Genomic DNA, 13,722 nt, shown 5'->3' on the forward strand with positions numbered 1-13,722 from the left:
AATGACATTTATTGCGGTCCGCAGCATCCTCAGACAGAACATCTGCAGAAACCAGAACCCATTGCGGCCCGCAATGAACCCTTTCCAGATGACCTGATGCCTATTTTGAGCCCAATTTTCCAAGTTTCAACCACTGAGATCCTTCCAAACTTTGCCGAAACCTCGGAGGATGCATCCAAGGTGGAAACATCTGAAACCGACAAATCTCGAGAAAATCGACACAAAAGGGAGCAATGGGGAGGCCGTCCTCCCGATCCTCCACCCTAACATTAAGGCACACCACCACCACCTTCTGCCAATAGAGTAGTCCATGTTTCTTCCTATTTACTTTTGTTTATTTTTACGCATTGGGGACAATGTTTAATTTAAGCTTGGGGGATGGGCAGAAATTGTATCTTTGCATGCATGTTTTTCAAAAATTTTAGGATTTATAACCCTGTTTTTACTTGACCATGAATAGGATTTGTGATTTTAAACTTAATTGCTTGAAATTGCGAATTTGTCAAGATGTTTTACGAGGTTATAAAAAATAGAGTCTTGCATAATTGGACTTAATTGTTTGAAAATGCATAAAGTATAAAATAATGTTTAATTTTTTTTTGTGTTAAAAGTTGGCAAAAAAATAAAACCCTTGATTAATTTGAGTGATTGTCAAAAATATTAGAAATTTTGATACAAATTTTAACGAGTTTTTAGGAATACCTTTGGAATAATTTAAAATAACCACATAATTTGGCGAAAAACTTTGTGGAAATAAAGGTTTAAGAAATTAGAAATTTAGGGATTTAAATTTATTTTTTTGAAAATGCAACTTGTTTGTGAAAAATGAATTTAGAAAGATCGGGATATCCATAGGTATGAATTAATGCCTAAGGATGTGTGTATTCATGATAGTTTTGCAAAAAAAATATTGAAAAATAGTCAAGTTGAATTTTTTTAAGAAAGACTTCGTTAGCTTATGTTACGGTGACATGACGTACTTATAGCAATGAGTCATAGACACTTTGCTCCGCTAGTTTTCCCGATAAAGTGACCGAGTTTGCACTAACCCTGTGAGTTCGTGTCATGGAAGGGTTGAACCAAGAGCATGCAAATGCACTTTTGAATTAAAACGGTTGGGTATGGATTAGCTACCTATAACTAGCCGGTTTTGTTCTAAGGATAAAGATTTATAGTGTCATAAAATAAAACCAACAAAAGAAAAATAAAATTTTGCATATATCAACACACGAAGTTTGCGACTTTCTAACCTAAGTTTGATTCAAGCTTGGGGGATTTTTAAAAGAATTTTCGCAAATAAGAATGCATTTTTTGTAACAAATTTAGATATCCGAAGTTTACAAATTCTAAACCTTTAAGGAAATAAAAGTTAGAGTAATTTAATTGTGGGGTGAAGCATGATTAGCCAAGGGTTGCACTTTAAATTTGTACAAAATTTACGTTGAGATTTTTAAATTTTTTTGGCAAGATCATACAAATTTTTCGATTGAAGAATGTATACTTGATATGAGGTTAAATTAGAGATCGAATTGTAGTCCAAGTTTAGATATTGCTTGAGGATAAGCAATGTTCAAGCTTGGGGGAAATTGATAAGCCAAAATTATATCTGTTGAAACCTAGGGTTGGGTATGAAAATTAAGCCGAGTTTTGATTAGATTAGGTTTAATTAGGTTAGAAATGTCCAAAATTTCAAGTTATTGCCATAGTTATGTTTGTTCTACAAGTAATCAAGTGTTTGGAGCTTAACGAAGCAAAACAGGTGAGTTAGCACGAAGATTGGAGCAACTGCCAACATCTATTGCGGCCCGAAATGGAGTTATTGCCGCCCGCAACCAAACAAGTCAAAGCTTTCATTTCTGCACAGTCATTGCGGCCCGCAATGACCTTTATTGCGGCCCGCAATGACCTTTATTGCGATCCGCAATGACCTTTATTGCGGCCCGCAATGACCTCTCCAGATTTTTCTGCGCAGTCTGTTAACTACCTCCATTCATTGCGGCTCGCAATAAGTCGGTTCAGAGCCCGAATTTGCTATTTTTAGTTAGTTATTTCTAGGTTTTAAAGAGGGGTATAAAAGGAGACCTGTAGAACAGATTGAGTACGGTTTTTTAGGCAGAATTTCTAGTTTTGAACAAGGAAAAACAAGGAAAAGCAAGGAAGAGAGAAGAAGGCAGAAGAGAACATCATTGATCAATCAGTTTTATTAATTTCTTTCCTTTGGAACTCTTTTACTCTTTTTGATTTCATTTGTGTCTTAGCCATGACTGGCTAAGGGCTTTTCTAGGGTTGATTGGGATTGTACTTGAAACTTTTGTTATGATTTAGTTGGTTTTATTTTATATATTCTTGTTCTTTGTTATGATCTATTCTTTATTTTAATTGATTGTGAAGACTTAATCGAAATCACATGAAACCCTAGGATTTGGTATTTGCAATTGAGAAATTGAATATTAGGTCCAGACCATAAGGAATAAGGTATTTGATAGGCTAAGTACCGAAAGGTGACGCTTGTCTTATACGGGCTTCACCTAATAGTTTAGAAAATTGTGCCAAGTACCGAGAGGTGAAAGATAGTTTTCTAGATCAATTGGGACAGTAATAACTTAATGACTTTAGATTAGAGTAGCCAAGTACCGAGAGGTGACGTTTATTCTAATTGAAAGATGGTATTAATATAGAGATATCACTTTGTACCTACAACACCCAACTGTGCCTTCATAAATATAAGAACAAAATTTACAAACCAATTAGTCGTAATACCAGTGGATAGGAACCCTAAGAAACCCTAATTTCTCATACTTGTTAAAAATCAGATTTTGCTTTAAGACTTCAGTTTAATTCATTTTAATCGAAACCAAACCAACCTTTGAACAAACAAAAACTTTTTTATTGTCTTTTACTAAATTAAATTGTTAGGTTAGATTTGATATTACAACTTGTCCCTGTGGAGACGATCCCTAAGTACTACTCGACAAGGTTGTACACTTGCAACCGAATTGAGCGTAAATTAGAATTTATTACTTGTATTGTAATAATCACATCACTCTCCGAAACTTAATTGGATGTTATATTCAATGGCTTTTCTGACATTGAACTCGGTAACCTCTATTGAATCGGAAGCACCTGTTTCACGATTTGGGTCCAAAATCACCTTCATCACCAAGTACCTGTTCTTGAATTGAACCATGCTTCCTAGAAATTTCACTTATTTCCTACATCCAATTCAGTAAATCACGGCCAAGTATACACAAGCACTTAATGTCTATAAATATGTGTCTTAGATGGATTATCCAGTATGAAATAAAATAAAAGAAAGAACAGAACAAACAAATTCCTAGTAAGGAAACATATCCTACTATTTAAATTTCAATAAAACCTAGTAAAGCTAGACTGGAAGAAGACACCTTGATATATATTTTGATTAATGAAGGGCTAAATTAAAAAAAAGAATATAAACTTTACCCTGACCTCTTTTATGAAGAACATAACATAACCTAAATTAAGGGATGTTAACAAAAGTAAGTGTTTTGTATGGCTGAAATTATAAATCCGCGAAATTTTGAAGTAAAACTGATAGCCATGATTTCATTCCGCTACTCTCCGTAGCAAAGTTTTGGTATTAGTGAAAGAAATCAACAAAAGAAGGAAGTTTATGCGATTTTTTCTCAAGATCCCAAAGTTACAATGAAACAAAGAAACAGACAGACCGTGAGAGTCGCATGAATCATGGATAGGATGGAATTTGCGAAGCCATGAAAATAAATGAAAATAAATGAAGAGAATAAGATGAATGACCTTGAAGGAACCCTAGCCCTAGCTTAGCTCGATGCGAGGTGTTGCCGACCGTGGGAGTCTAACGTCAAGCAAGTCTAAGAAAAAAAAAAGCCATAAGTCAAGGTTTCTAGTATTTAGACAAACCCTTTTTTTTTCCGGAAATTTGACGGATCTCAACCCTAAACCCTATACAAGTTGATATTTGTGAAAATGGTCCTCTCACATTTTTCTTTTCTAGTCATGAGAGTTGTACTTGTACTCATAGTGACAAATAAATTATTCAGATTCGGTTCGGTAATATCAAAAAATTTTAATTCGAGTATAATTCAGAATGATTCGGAATTATCTAGACCAAAGATCTCAGTCCTACAAAAGAGAAATTAAACCCTCCCCCCCAAAAAAAATGTCCTGGAAAAATTCCCAAATAATTCGTAAAATTAAAAAAAGTTCGTAAAATTCGCGAATTATTCGGGTTTAATTCGGTCAACCGAATAATTTGGCGTTTGGTTCGACATCATAAAAAAATAAATTATTCGAGTTTAATTCACGAATCTTGCGACTATGCTTGTACCCTATTTTATTCTTATGTCCACTCACGATTGTGTACTCTTAGATACTTAAATTATTAATTTGAATGCTAAGCTATTTTTTTTAATTATAAGTATGAAAATATGATTGTATGATTACGTATTTTTAATAAATATTGAGGGAGCATCTTGTAAATATTTAAATAGGTTTTTCAACATTTCTAGTTCATTTTAATAGATGAGTGAGGCAATGGTATTATGTATAGCACAAGTTGGTCTCTACTATAGTTTCATATCTCCGTTTTTAATGTTCTAATAGTGGATAATAGATCAATATGATTTTCATGTAAAAATGTAAAATGCACTTGGTGAGTAAATTGATATAGTTAAGACAAAAAGCAATTACCAAATATCCAAAATGCTTTTTAACATCAAAATTGTTGATGCAAACAAAAATCAGAACTGTGGTAGTCTACTAGTCGCGTTAATTTATCAGCTGAATACACACCCCAGCTAAATTCACTGGAACTTATCAATGTCATCTCAATGAAATGAATGATATAAAAAAAAACACTCAAAACTCAAAACTTTGGTGTTGGTAGGGTTGAAAACTGTGTGTTTTAAGTAGATCGGGTGATCATAAAACAAAACAGATGAATTGAACTTCAAAAGATAAAATAGGCTTTATAGGACACGAACTGTTCAATATAACAATTTGCATATGATTTTGATTTTTGAACATTCAATTTGTACCTCACCAAGGATCAATACTTCATAGCATAAGAACAAAATATAATTAATTGTAAATACAAAAATACACTCAACGTGACAATATAAAAAAGAATCAACTTGAGATAACCTCTAAATTTGTATATATTTGTCACAACATTAAGATATATAAGAGCAACACAAAATATAATGAAGCTACAAAATTGGACCTTTCGAGAAAGAAAAGGGAAGGACTTGACATGAATACATGACACTGCTAATACGTAATCACCGGCTCAGTACATTTTGATTTTCTAATAAGGATTCTAAAAAATTGAGAGCACAACTTAGAGAGAGGGGGCAGAGCATGGGATGACCCACTAAAAATGGTCTTCCACGGCCTTTCAGACGGTACAAAAGGGACATTGTCTGAACTTCTTTGTTTTGTCAAATCAAATGAGGGCAGCTCCCCGTAGATTGAAGCATAGCCAACTGCAAAAAAGAAGAACAGATCAAAGCCATCAAATTGAGTGTCATTGCAGCATAGTTTTAGGGCTAAATACTTCAGTTATAAGGTACATATCTAAATTGACAGGAATGAAGTCTCACAACTGTCATCTAATATAAAGTATGCAAGTATTCATACCTCCTCATGTAACTATAAATAGTTCATATATCAAGTATATGTATCTAACAATTTTTTTTTTCATATGACACTGGATGATATCTGAAAGTATTGATATAAAGTACTGCAAGTATTTATACATCGTCATGCTAGTGTGAATAGTTCATGTATCAAGTGTTTGTATCTAACAAATTCTATCAATTTTTTTCACATGACACTCGATGATGTCTGAAAGTATTAATATCAATTATTGAAAGTATTCATATATTGTCATGCAAGTGTGAATAGTTTGTGTATCAAATGTTTGAAAGTATTAATATCATGTATTGTAAATATTCATACCTCGTAGTATAAGTATTCATACTTACAACTGAAGTATGAATTGTTACGTTGAAAAGTATCTTAATTTAATATTTTTTACAAATTACTCTATTGGTGCTTGATTATATTAATACATAATATGGAAAGTATTCACACATGTGTATTTATGTACTAATATTTACGTTGTAGACTATGTTGCATGAGTACATGTACGAATATCATATCAGATACGATACATATACAATACAAATATGACGATACAACAATTTTTAAAAATCTAGAATACAAGTATTCATACAACATCGAGCAAATATTTATACATTCGTAATGTAAGTATTCATACTTAAGGTACTTGACATATTTCTAAAATAACCGTAAATTCAAGTTCCTCAAAAATTTAGTTTATGGACCTTGCTGTGTCAGGCATGAAATCCAATCAGAGTAGAATTCTTTCATTCGAGCGAGAAATTATGAAGCAAATTTATAAGTTTTCTTAACCAAGGTGAAGACTTTTGAACTGTACCAGAGTAATTTACTGGCAGCCCAATCCCCTGTATTTAGAACAGAGCTCTTTGAAAATATGGAAGAGGCTGCGCAACAACAAATTAAAATTACAATTCTTTACTTGTGCGCAACAACAAATTAAAAAAGAGTGTTTCACATATTACATGGCCTTAAGAAAATTTAAAACTGTCATAGTTGAAAACAATTGAAAGGCTAAAAGGGTCTTAAAAAGGAAATCATAAAAACTACCTAAATTAAAGGATACAGTTATCCACCAATTGAAAATCCAAACTTCATCCGCTTCTTTATTTTGTAGAAATAGAAAAAGAGAGCGGTATGTTGGTAAGTTTTCGCTTCTTTACCAGTATAGACGGAGTCAAGTCTTTCTGCCTGCCCTTTCATCCGAGAGATGCCTCATCACCTTGTGTAGGATTTTTTCCACTGTTTCCCTTTATTACTACCCTGCTATGCTAATTCGTCTGGTAATGTAAGTATCAATGGGCCACTGGTAATGTAAAAGTTTTGACCACTATTGCTTTTCGTCTTCTACTAATTTATATTTCACCATTTAAAAAATTTTATGCGTAACTCTACTGCTTTTCGTGTTGCGAGTGAGGAGTTAACTAATTGGGAGTTTCAACACAGAAGGTCACATGGACACATGCATAGTTGTATCTTGACAAAGCAAACAAAACAACACCAATATTGTGTGATGGGAGAAAACGTGTAGGGCCCATCATTAATAAGTGGGAGATGTGTGACTATTTGACGGGGACAGATGGGAGATATGAGATGGGGGATAGAAATATTTTCCCTAAAATAAAATAACATATTTTTCATAAAAAAATATTTAAACTAAATAACAAATAACATTCTTAAATAACATATTAAATAACATATTAAATAACATGAATATTAATGGTACCCTTAAATATTTAAATTGGACAATATTGACCTAGTTTCTGACTGGATCGATCGAAATTTCAAAATCAAAATTTAAGTTGAAGACAACCACTCGTTTGGTGGAGCATTAAATATTCCTAATTAAATGTTTCATGCCATTAATTCTGATACTTAAAATAGTAATTACGACCTACATAATAGGTGTAGAAATTATCTGAGTATAATAAACTTTAATCTGTAGCACAACACGCAACTGTGTTATAAAAAGAGAACTTAACATGTTATTCACATGATCATTCAAAAACATGAGTTGCATAGAATGGCTCATTGATTTAATGCAAGTACAGATTATAAAGAGCAACAAGTAGCAATTTTTTGTTTGTTTGAATAATATTAGGGATACCCAACCGATTTCATTAAATATAAAATCATTTAACAGAGAATTGTACAAAACAGCTGATACCAGTCTCTCACAATGTTCTTACAACACTACCTTAATAAAGTTAATGATACAACAACAAAAAAATCAAAGCTTAAAAGCACAAACTGAGTTAAGACAGATTGTCGTCATCAACAAAACCAAAAACTTGAAACAAACATGAGATAACCTGTAAACAACCCTACTCAATTTTTATTTTTTTAGAAATTAATAAACTATATTTTGATAGTTTTTTTCGTCACAAATAGCAAAGAGCGAATCTATGATTAAATTCATCTTTCGTCACAAATATGCAAAGAGATAGGGCCTTGGATTTTGAAATCCTGGACTAAATCAATAGTTCGGTCACCTCCATTGAAAATTTTATGTATCTTTTTTTTTTCAATTTAAAAAAAGATACAAAAAATTCTCAATGGAGGTGACCGAACCATTGATTCATCTACCCAATGGTTCAGACTAAGGTGAAGACAAAATCTGTGTAGCTATTTGTGTGAAGGTATAAACAAGGATAAATCAAACTATTGATTTGGTCACTCTAGCTCTTTGAGAACCAAATTAATGATTCGTTCTTTGTTATTTTAGGAGAAAAAAAATATATCAATCTATTTCTGAATAATTTTTTTAATTTCTAAAAATAGTTGAACAAGTAGTGCAAAGGAAACAAGCCAGTATAAACAGTCAAAAAGTAGTAGCTACTACTTTTTGACTATGTATGTCAAATACTAGAAATGGTATGCAGATCATTTTGTCAAATACTAGAAAAGTGCACAAAACAATTGTTTGGAGAAAAAAGTGTACAAAACAAAACAAGTTCGATCAGATACTAGAAAACTATATTAATCAAATACTAGAAAATTAACGCATCTTCCTGCTCTATACCAGTTCGATCACTGGATGAAACAATTGTTTGGTCCTTCCAAATTAAAATATCTTAATAGCAGTCATTTTTTATTATGTATGTCATATTTTTCTTATAACATAACCTTTTGTTATATCTGGCTTATATTGTCAACTACTTAATGCAGATTTTTTTTTTTAATCATGTATGGTTATCAAAATAGTCAAAAGCGACATAAATTTCTTTGGTCGAACTTTTTTAGTATTTTTCTTGGATTAAGTATTGGTCGTAGAATTAACTTGATAGCACCTACCAAGTTAAAAAAACAAAAAAAAATGTAAAAAACAAAAAAAAAATGTATTGGTGGTAGATGATGCATCAAATTAGTAACACTACTTTTAATATAAATTATTATACCTTTTATATCCTAATTCTACTTTTATTCGGATCACAAGCTCATGATCCTACCATTTAGTAATATTGGATGCCGATCCACAGGGATAGTATCTTAAATATTTAACAACATATACTAGTCTAGATTTTCGGGTTTATAATAGTTTTGAGGTGGTGGCGCTAATTGTAATTAAATCACATATACAAACAGATATAGAGAGCCTTTAGAGTTCAAGTCATGTCCTTCTAAATTAAGTAAAGTATAATTTCGACGTTTCTCTACCCCGCATACGACATTGTCACTGCCGCATGTGACATAGATTGTCCCACAAGACAACTCGCATACGGTATTGTCACTACCCGCAGGCGTCTAGGGTTTCTACTTTATGCGATTTGAAAGGTTTTCTGATCTTTCGATCGGCTTTTGAGTTAACAATTCTAAGTATTCCAAGTCTGCAATTTATCATCCCTGTGCAAAGAATAATATATACTTCCTTTTTCCTACCTCACAAAATATAATATCTCAAAGACCATACTTATTTTTGAGTAATTTCTAATATAAATTGAATATACGATTTATAATATCCTACAAGGGAGTCCACTGGATTCTACTAGACCTGCTAAATGGACAAAACGGCCTGTAAACAAACGGGCCGAGCAGATAATGAATTGATGATGGATGAGTTGTGATCTGAATAGGGCCCTAAGTTCGGTCCATGTTCAAATGAAATTTTACATCCGAACCGAATCTGAACGATAATTGAACGGTCCGTGAACACTCATTCCTGTCCATCGTTGTCCATGGATTGTCCATTCTCCATTGAGTTGTCCACTGGGCAAGCCCGTTTGAGCAACTCAATTCGATCTCACCCCGCCTCTTGTTTCTCAGTTGGATCGTTATTTCCCCTTCTATTCGCCATCGCCACCGCTCTCAGTCCGCCTCTCTCTCTCTCTCGCTCTCGCTCTGGCACCGCCGCTCTCTCCAATCCTGCTCGAGCCGCTAACTTGGGGCTTCTTTTTCGCTAAATATCAACTTGTATAGGGTAGATCCGTCAAATTTCCGGAAAAAAAGGTTTCGCTAAATACTAGAAACCCTAACTTGGGGCCTCTTTTTTGGACTTCCTTGGCGTTAGACTCCCACGGTCGGCGGCACCTCCCATCGAGCTAAGCTAGGGCTAGGGTTTCTTCAAGGTCAGTCATCTTATCCTCTTCATTTATTTTCATGGCTTCGCATAAACTTCCTTCTTTTGTTGATTTCTTTCACTAATACCAAAACTTTGCTACTGAGAGTAGCGGAATTTGCTGCTGGGTTATAAATTACGAAATTTAGGGTTTCGCTTACCTTTCAATTTCACTAGATTTAGCGGAATGAAATCTTGGCTATCAATTTTACTTCAAATTTTCGTGGATTTATAATTTCAGCCATACAGAACACCTACTTTTGTTAACATCCCTCAATCTCAATTTAGGTTATGTTATGTTCTTCATAAAAGAGGTCAGGGTAAAGTTTATCTTTCTTTTTTTTTTAATTTAGCCCTTCATTAATCTCAAAATATATGTCAAGGTATCTCTTGTTTAGTGGGACCTTTTTTTCTCAAATTGCCCACAATTATAATTTAAGATGGAATAAATTATTCCTCAAATTGTCCACAATTCGTACTATATATTAATATTATTATTACTATATTTACTATCATAATATTCATTTTTTATGTAAAAATACCATTATCATTATTATTATCATTATTATTGTTATTGTTATTAATTGTATCATTAGTGTTATTATTATCATTTTTCATTATTATTATGAAACTATATAATCATAATCACAATTAAAATTATTATGGTTATTATCAATATTAATATTATTATTGCCGTTGTTTTAATATTTTAGTATGACGACATAAATGTTCTCTTCTTATTTTTTTTCACCTGTTCAATCAAATAAGAATAGTTTATGGTGACTGTACATAAGAACATAAAGAAGTTATGTTCGCATGATTTTATAATCTAATCAAACTTGGGGCAAGAGATTTAAATAAAAAAATAAAAAAATTAAATTTTAATTTTTTTTTTGAAATAGAACACTATAATTTATTCATTCCAATCTTATTGATGCTTTCATTTTATCGTCTTTTGACCTTTAATATAATATGGTGGTAAACATTTACTAATTTATATTGCTTAGAACGACTAAAATAACATAAAGTTCTGCTTGATTAGCTGTTTTGGGAATCCCAAGTAATGAGAGGTTTTTATTGTAGGAGTATGTTTATTAGGACCCAATAAGCTTTAATGTGAATTTCATTCTTTCTGACGAGAGTAATTTTGGTGCATGAATTTTTTTTTTAGAGATGATATCACCACGTCTTGGTTTGTTTGCTATTAGTATCGGTATTTTTTTATGTTATTTCATAGGTAAATTTTCCACTTGTATTTCTATTCGAAGACTAATCTAAAAACACGTGGTTGGCACCTGCAAGGCAGTCCGTGCATGCTTGCTGTTTAATACAGTGCTTGTGTAAACTTGGCCCTGATTTACTGAATTGGATGTAGGAAATAAGTGAAATTTCTAGGAAGCATGGTTCAATTCAAGAACAGGTACTTGGTGATGGAGGTGATTTTGGACCCAAATCGTGAAACAGGTGCTTCCGATTCAATAGAGCTTACCGAGTTCAATGTCAGAAAAGCCATTGAATATAGCATCCAATTAAATTTCGGAGAGTGTGGTTTAGCCTCTTCACACTCGTCATTCCAGGGTACCCATTTTTTTTTTCAGTGTTATTAAAATCTGGTTTTATCAGATATTGTAATTTAGTTTTGCAATTTTATCCAGTTATTATTTTGGTCTATATGGGTTAGCAGATATTGAAACTTAATATTGTAAGTTGGCCAGCTATTTTTGTTTATTTGACTTTTGAACCTTTTAATGCCGCTCTCTCATTGAAAAGAAATTAGGAGTTGAAGAGTCTTGTCTTAACAAGAGTGGTATTGTTTGTCAAAAAAAAAAAAAAAAATAAAAATAAAACAAGAGTGGTATCAGTTAGGTACCATTCTGATCAGTTAAGATCTGGTATGTATCAAGATGAATGAGCTCATTTGGTTCTCCTAATAATACATGGCTTTGTTTCATCCCAACAATACTGGTACAATGGAATGTACATCTAGTGAAGTTATTTAGTGGGTTTTTTTTCTTTTATCTCATCTGTTATGGTATTACAGCATGTATCAACAATAAAATCCTAATCATTTACTTCTTTTCACTTGTGCAGTGAAATATTTAAATAAACTCACAAAGATATGTATAATAAGAGTCTCAAGAGATGATCACCAAAAAATTTGGGCTGCTATAACCATGGTGCGTACTATCGGAAAGTGCCCTGTTTTGTTCAACCTATTAGACTTGAGTGGTAAGATTTTTGTCAACATTGTTGTACTGCTACAATACCAATGTAATATTAGTATGACTTAAGTTTAGACATATTAACCATCTGTTTTTTTATCAGACTTGTACAAATTAGTTAGGCATGCACCTGTATGATTTTTCATTGGGGGTGGCCATAGATTTTTTTTTCATTTTTTGTTATTTTCAAAAGTTCAGTTTCTTAATCAAATGGCCTTATTTCACATCTTTCTGTGTTTCTCTTTCAATTTCGTAGGTTGCATAAGGGTATGCAGGAGAAAGGCCTTAGAATGCGAGGAAACAAAAATTAAACAGCACAAGCTTATGTTAGGTGGCCATGTGACACCAGAGTTTGAAAAATCAGTTAAAAATAATCTTGGGAAAATAAAAGCATTAGAAAGTTAATGTCATGATTTATTTTTATCTGATGAAATAGTGTATGTTGTATGTTTATGGGATTTGATTAGACTTCTTTTCAGAAAGGTATTGACTATATTCTGCTTTGCAATTAATTAATGAGCAGAATGGGGTGCCGTATGAATATTCATATACTAAAAAAAAAATGTGCATAAAAACCAAGCTGTAGGACTTTTATTGACACCATATATGGCACATTTGATGCTTGTTTTTAACTTGTGTTTCTCTTTTATACATAATAAAAGTTTTCAAATAGCAAACTAATTACTTGTAAGATATGTTATAACCAGGAAAAATATTGTTTTGCATGGATGCTTTCTGGATCACAGAAATTATTGTATGTCCACTACGATTTCATCTCTGGAGATTTGAACTAAAGAATGTAATTTGTTAAATTATATCAACCTGAGCTCATTTGATATATAATCCCAATGAGCTCGCAAGAACAACTTTTTCAAACTAATGAGAAGAACATGACAACTACAATTGGGGTTAGTGGTTTGATTATACCCGGGTGGGTCAAACCCGCAGTGTCTTGCTTGTTACCCGCCCTGTCTGTGCCCGGGTATAAGAAGGGCCGGACCAGGGTTTTAGGACAAAAACCCGTTGATACACGGACCGAATGTCATGAATGTCTTTCATTTTTTTAGTTGTTTTTTTTTATCTTTTTTCTCATTGTTTTTTATTTTGTACTGATTATTTTTCATGTTCTACTGGTTTTTTTTTGTTCTAGCGATTGTATTTTAATTTCTACTCGTTATCTTTCATCTTATACTAGTTATCTTTTATGTTCTACATATTTATATTTAATCTACTATTGGTTGTATTTCATATTCTTTTAATTGTATTATATCTTGTTCTGGTTGTCTT

General features: G+C 32.5%; 1 protein-coding gene across 1 annotated transcript; it reads left to right on the plus strand.

Annotated features, from left to right (window-relative positions):
* The first annotated feature begins 9,924 nt into the window (after positions 1 to 9,924).
* On the plus strand, positions 9,925 to 12,928 carry LOC144574371 (putative ribonuclease P/MRP protein subunit POP5). Its single transcript, XM_078324330.1, has 4 exons — positions 9,925 to 10,223; positions 11,589 to 11,791; positions 12,305 to 12,442; positions 12,692 to 12,928. The coding sequence occupies exons 2-4, from the start codon at positions 11,614 to 11,616 to the stop codon at positions 12,838 to 12,840; spliced, it is 465 nt and encodes a 154-aa protein (XP_078180456.1). The 5' UTR covers positions 9,925 to 10,223; positions 11,589 to 11,613; the 3' UTR covers positions 12,841 to 12,928.
* Positions 12,929 to 13,722: the final 794 nt, after the last annotated feature.

This window comes from Carex rostrata, chromosome 2 (genome assembly GCF_964058835.1).
Source record: "Carex rostrata chromosome 2, lpCarRost1.2, whole genome shotgun sequence".
Taxonomy (NCBI): Eukaryota; Viridiplantae; Streptophyta; class Magnoliopsida; order Poales; family Cyperaceae; genus Carex; species Carex rostrata.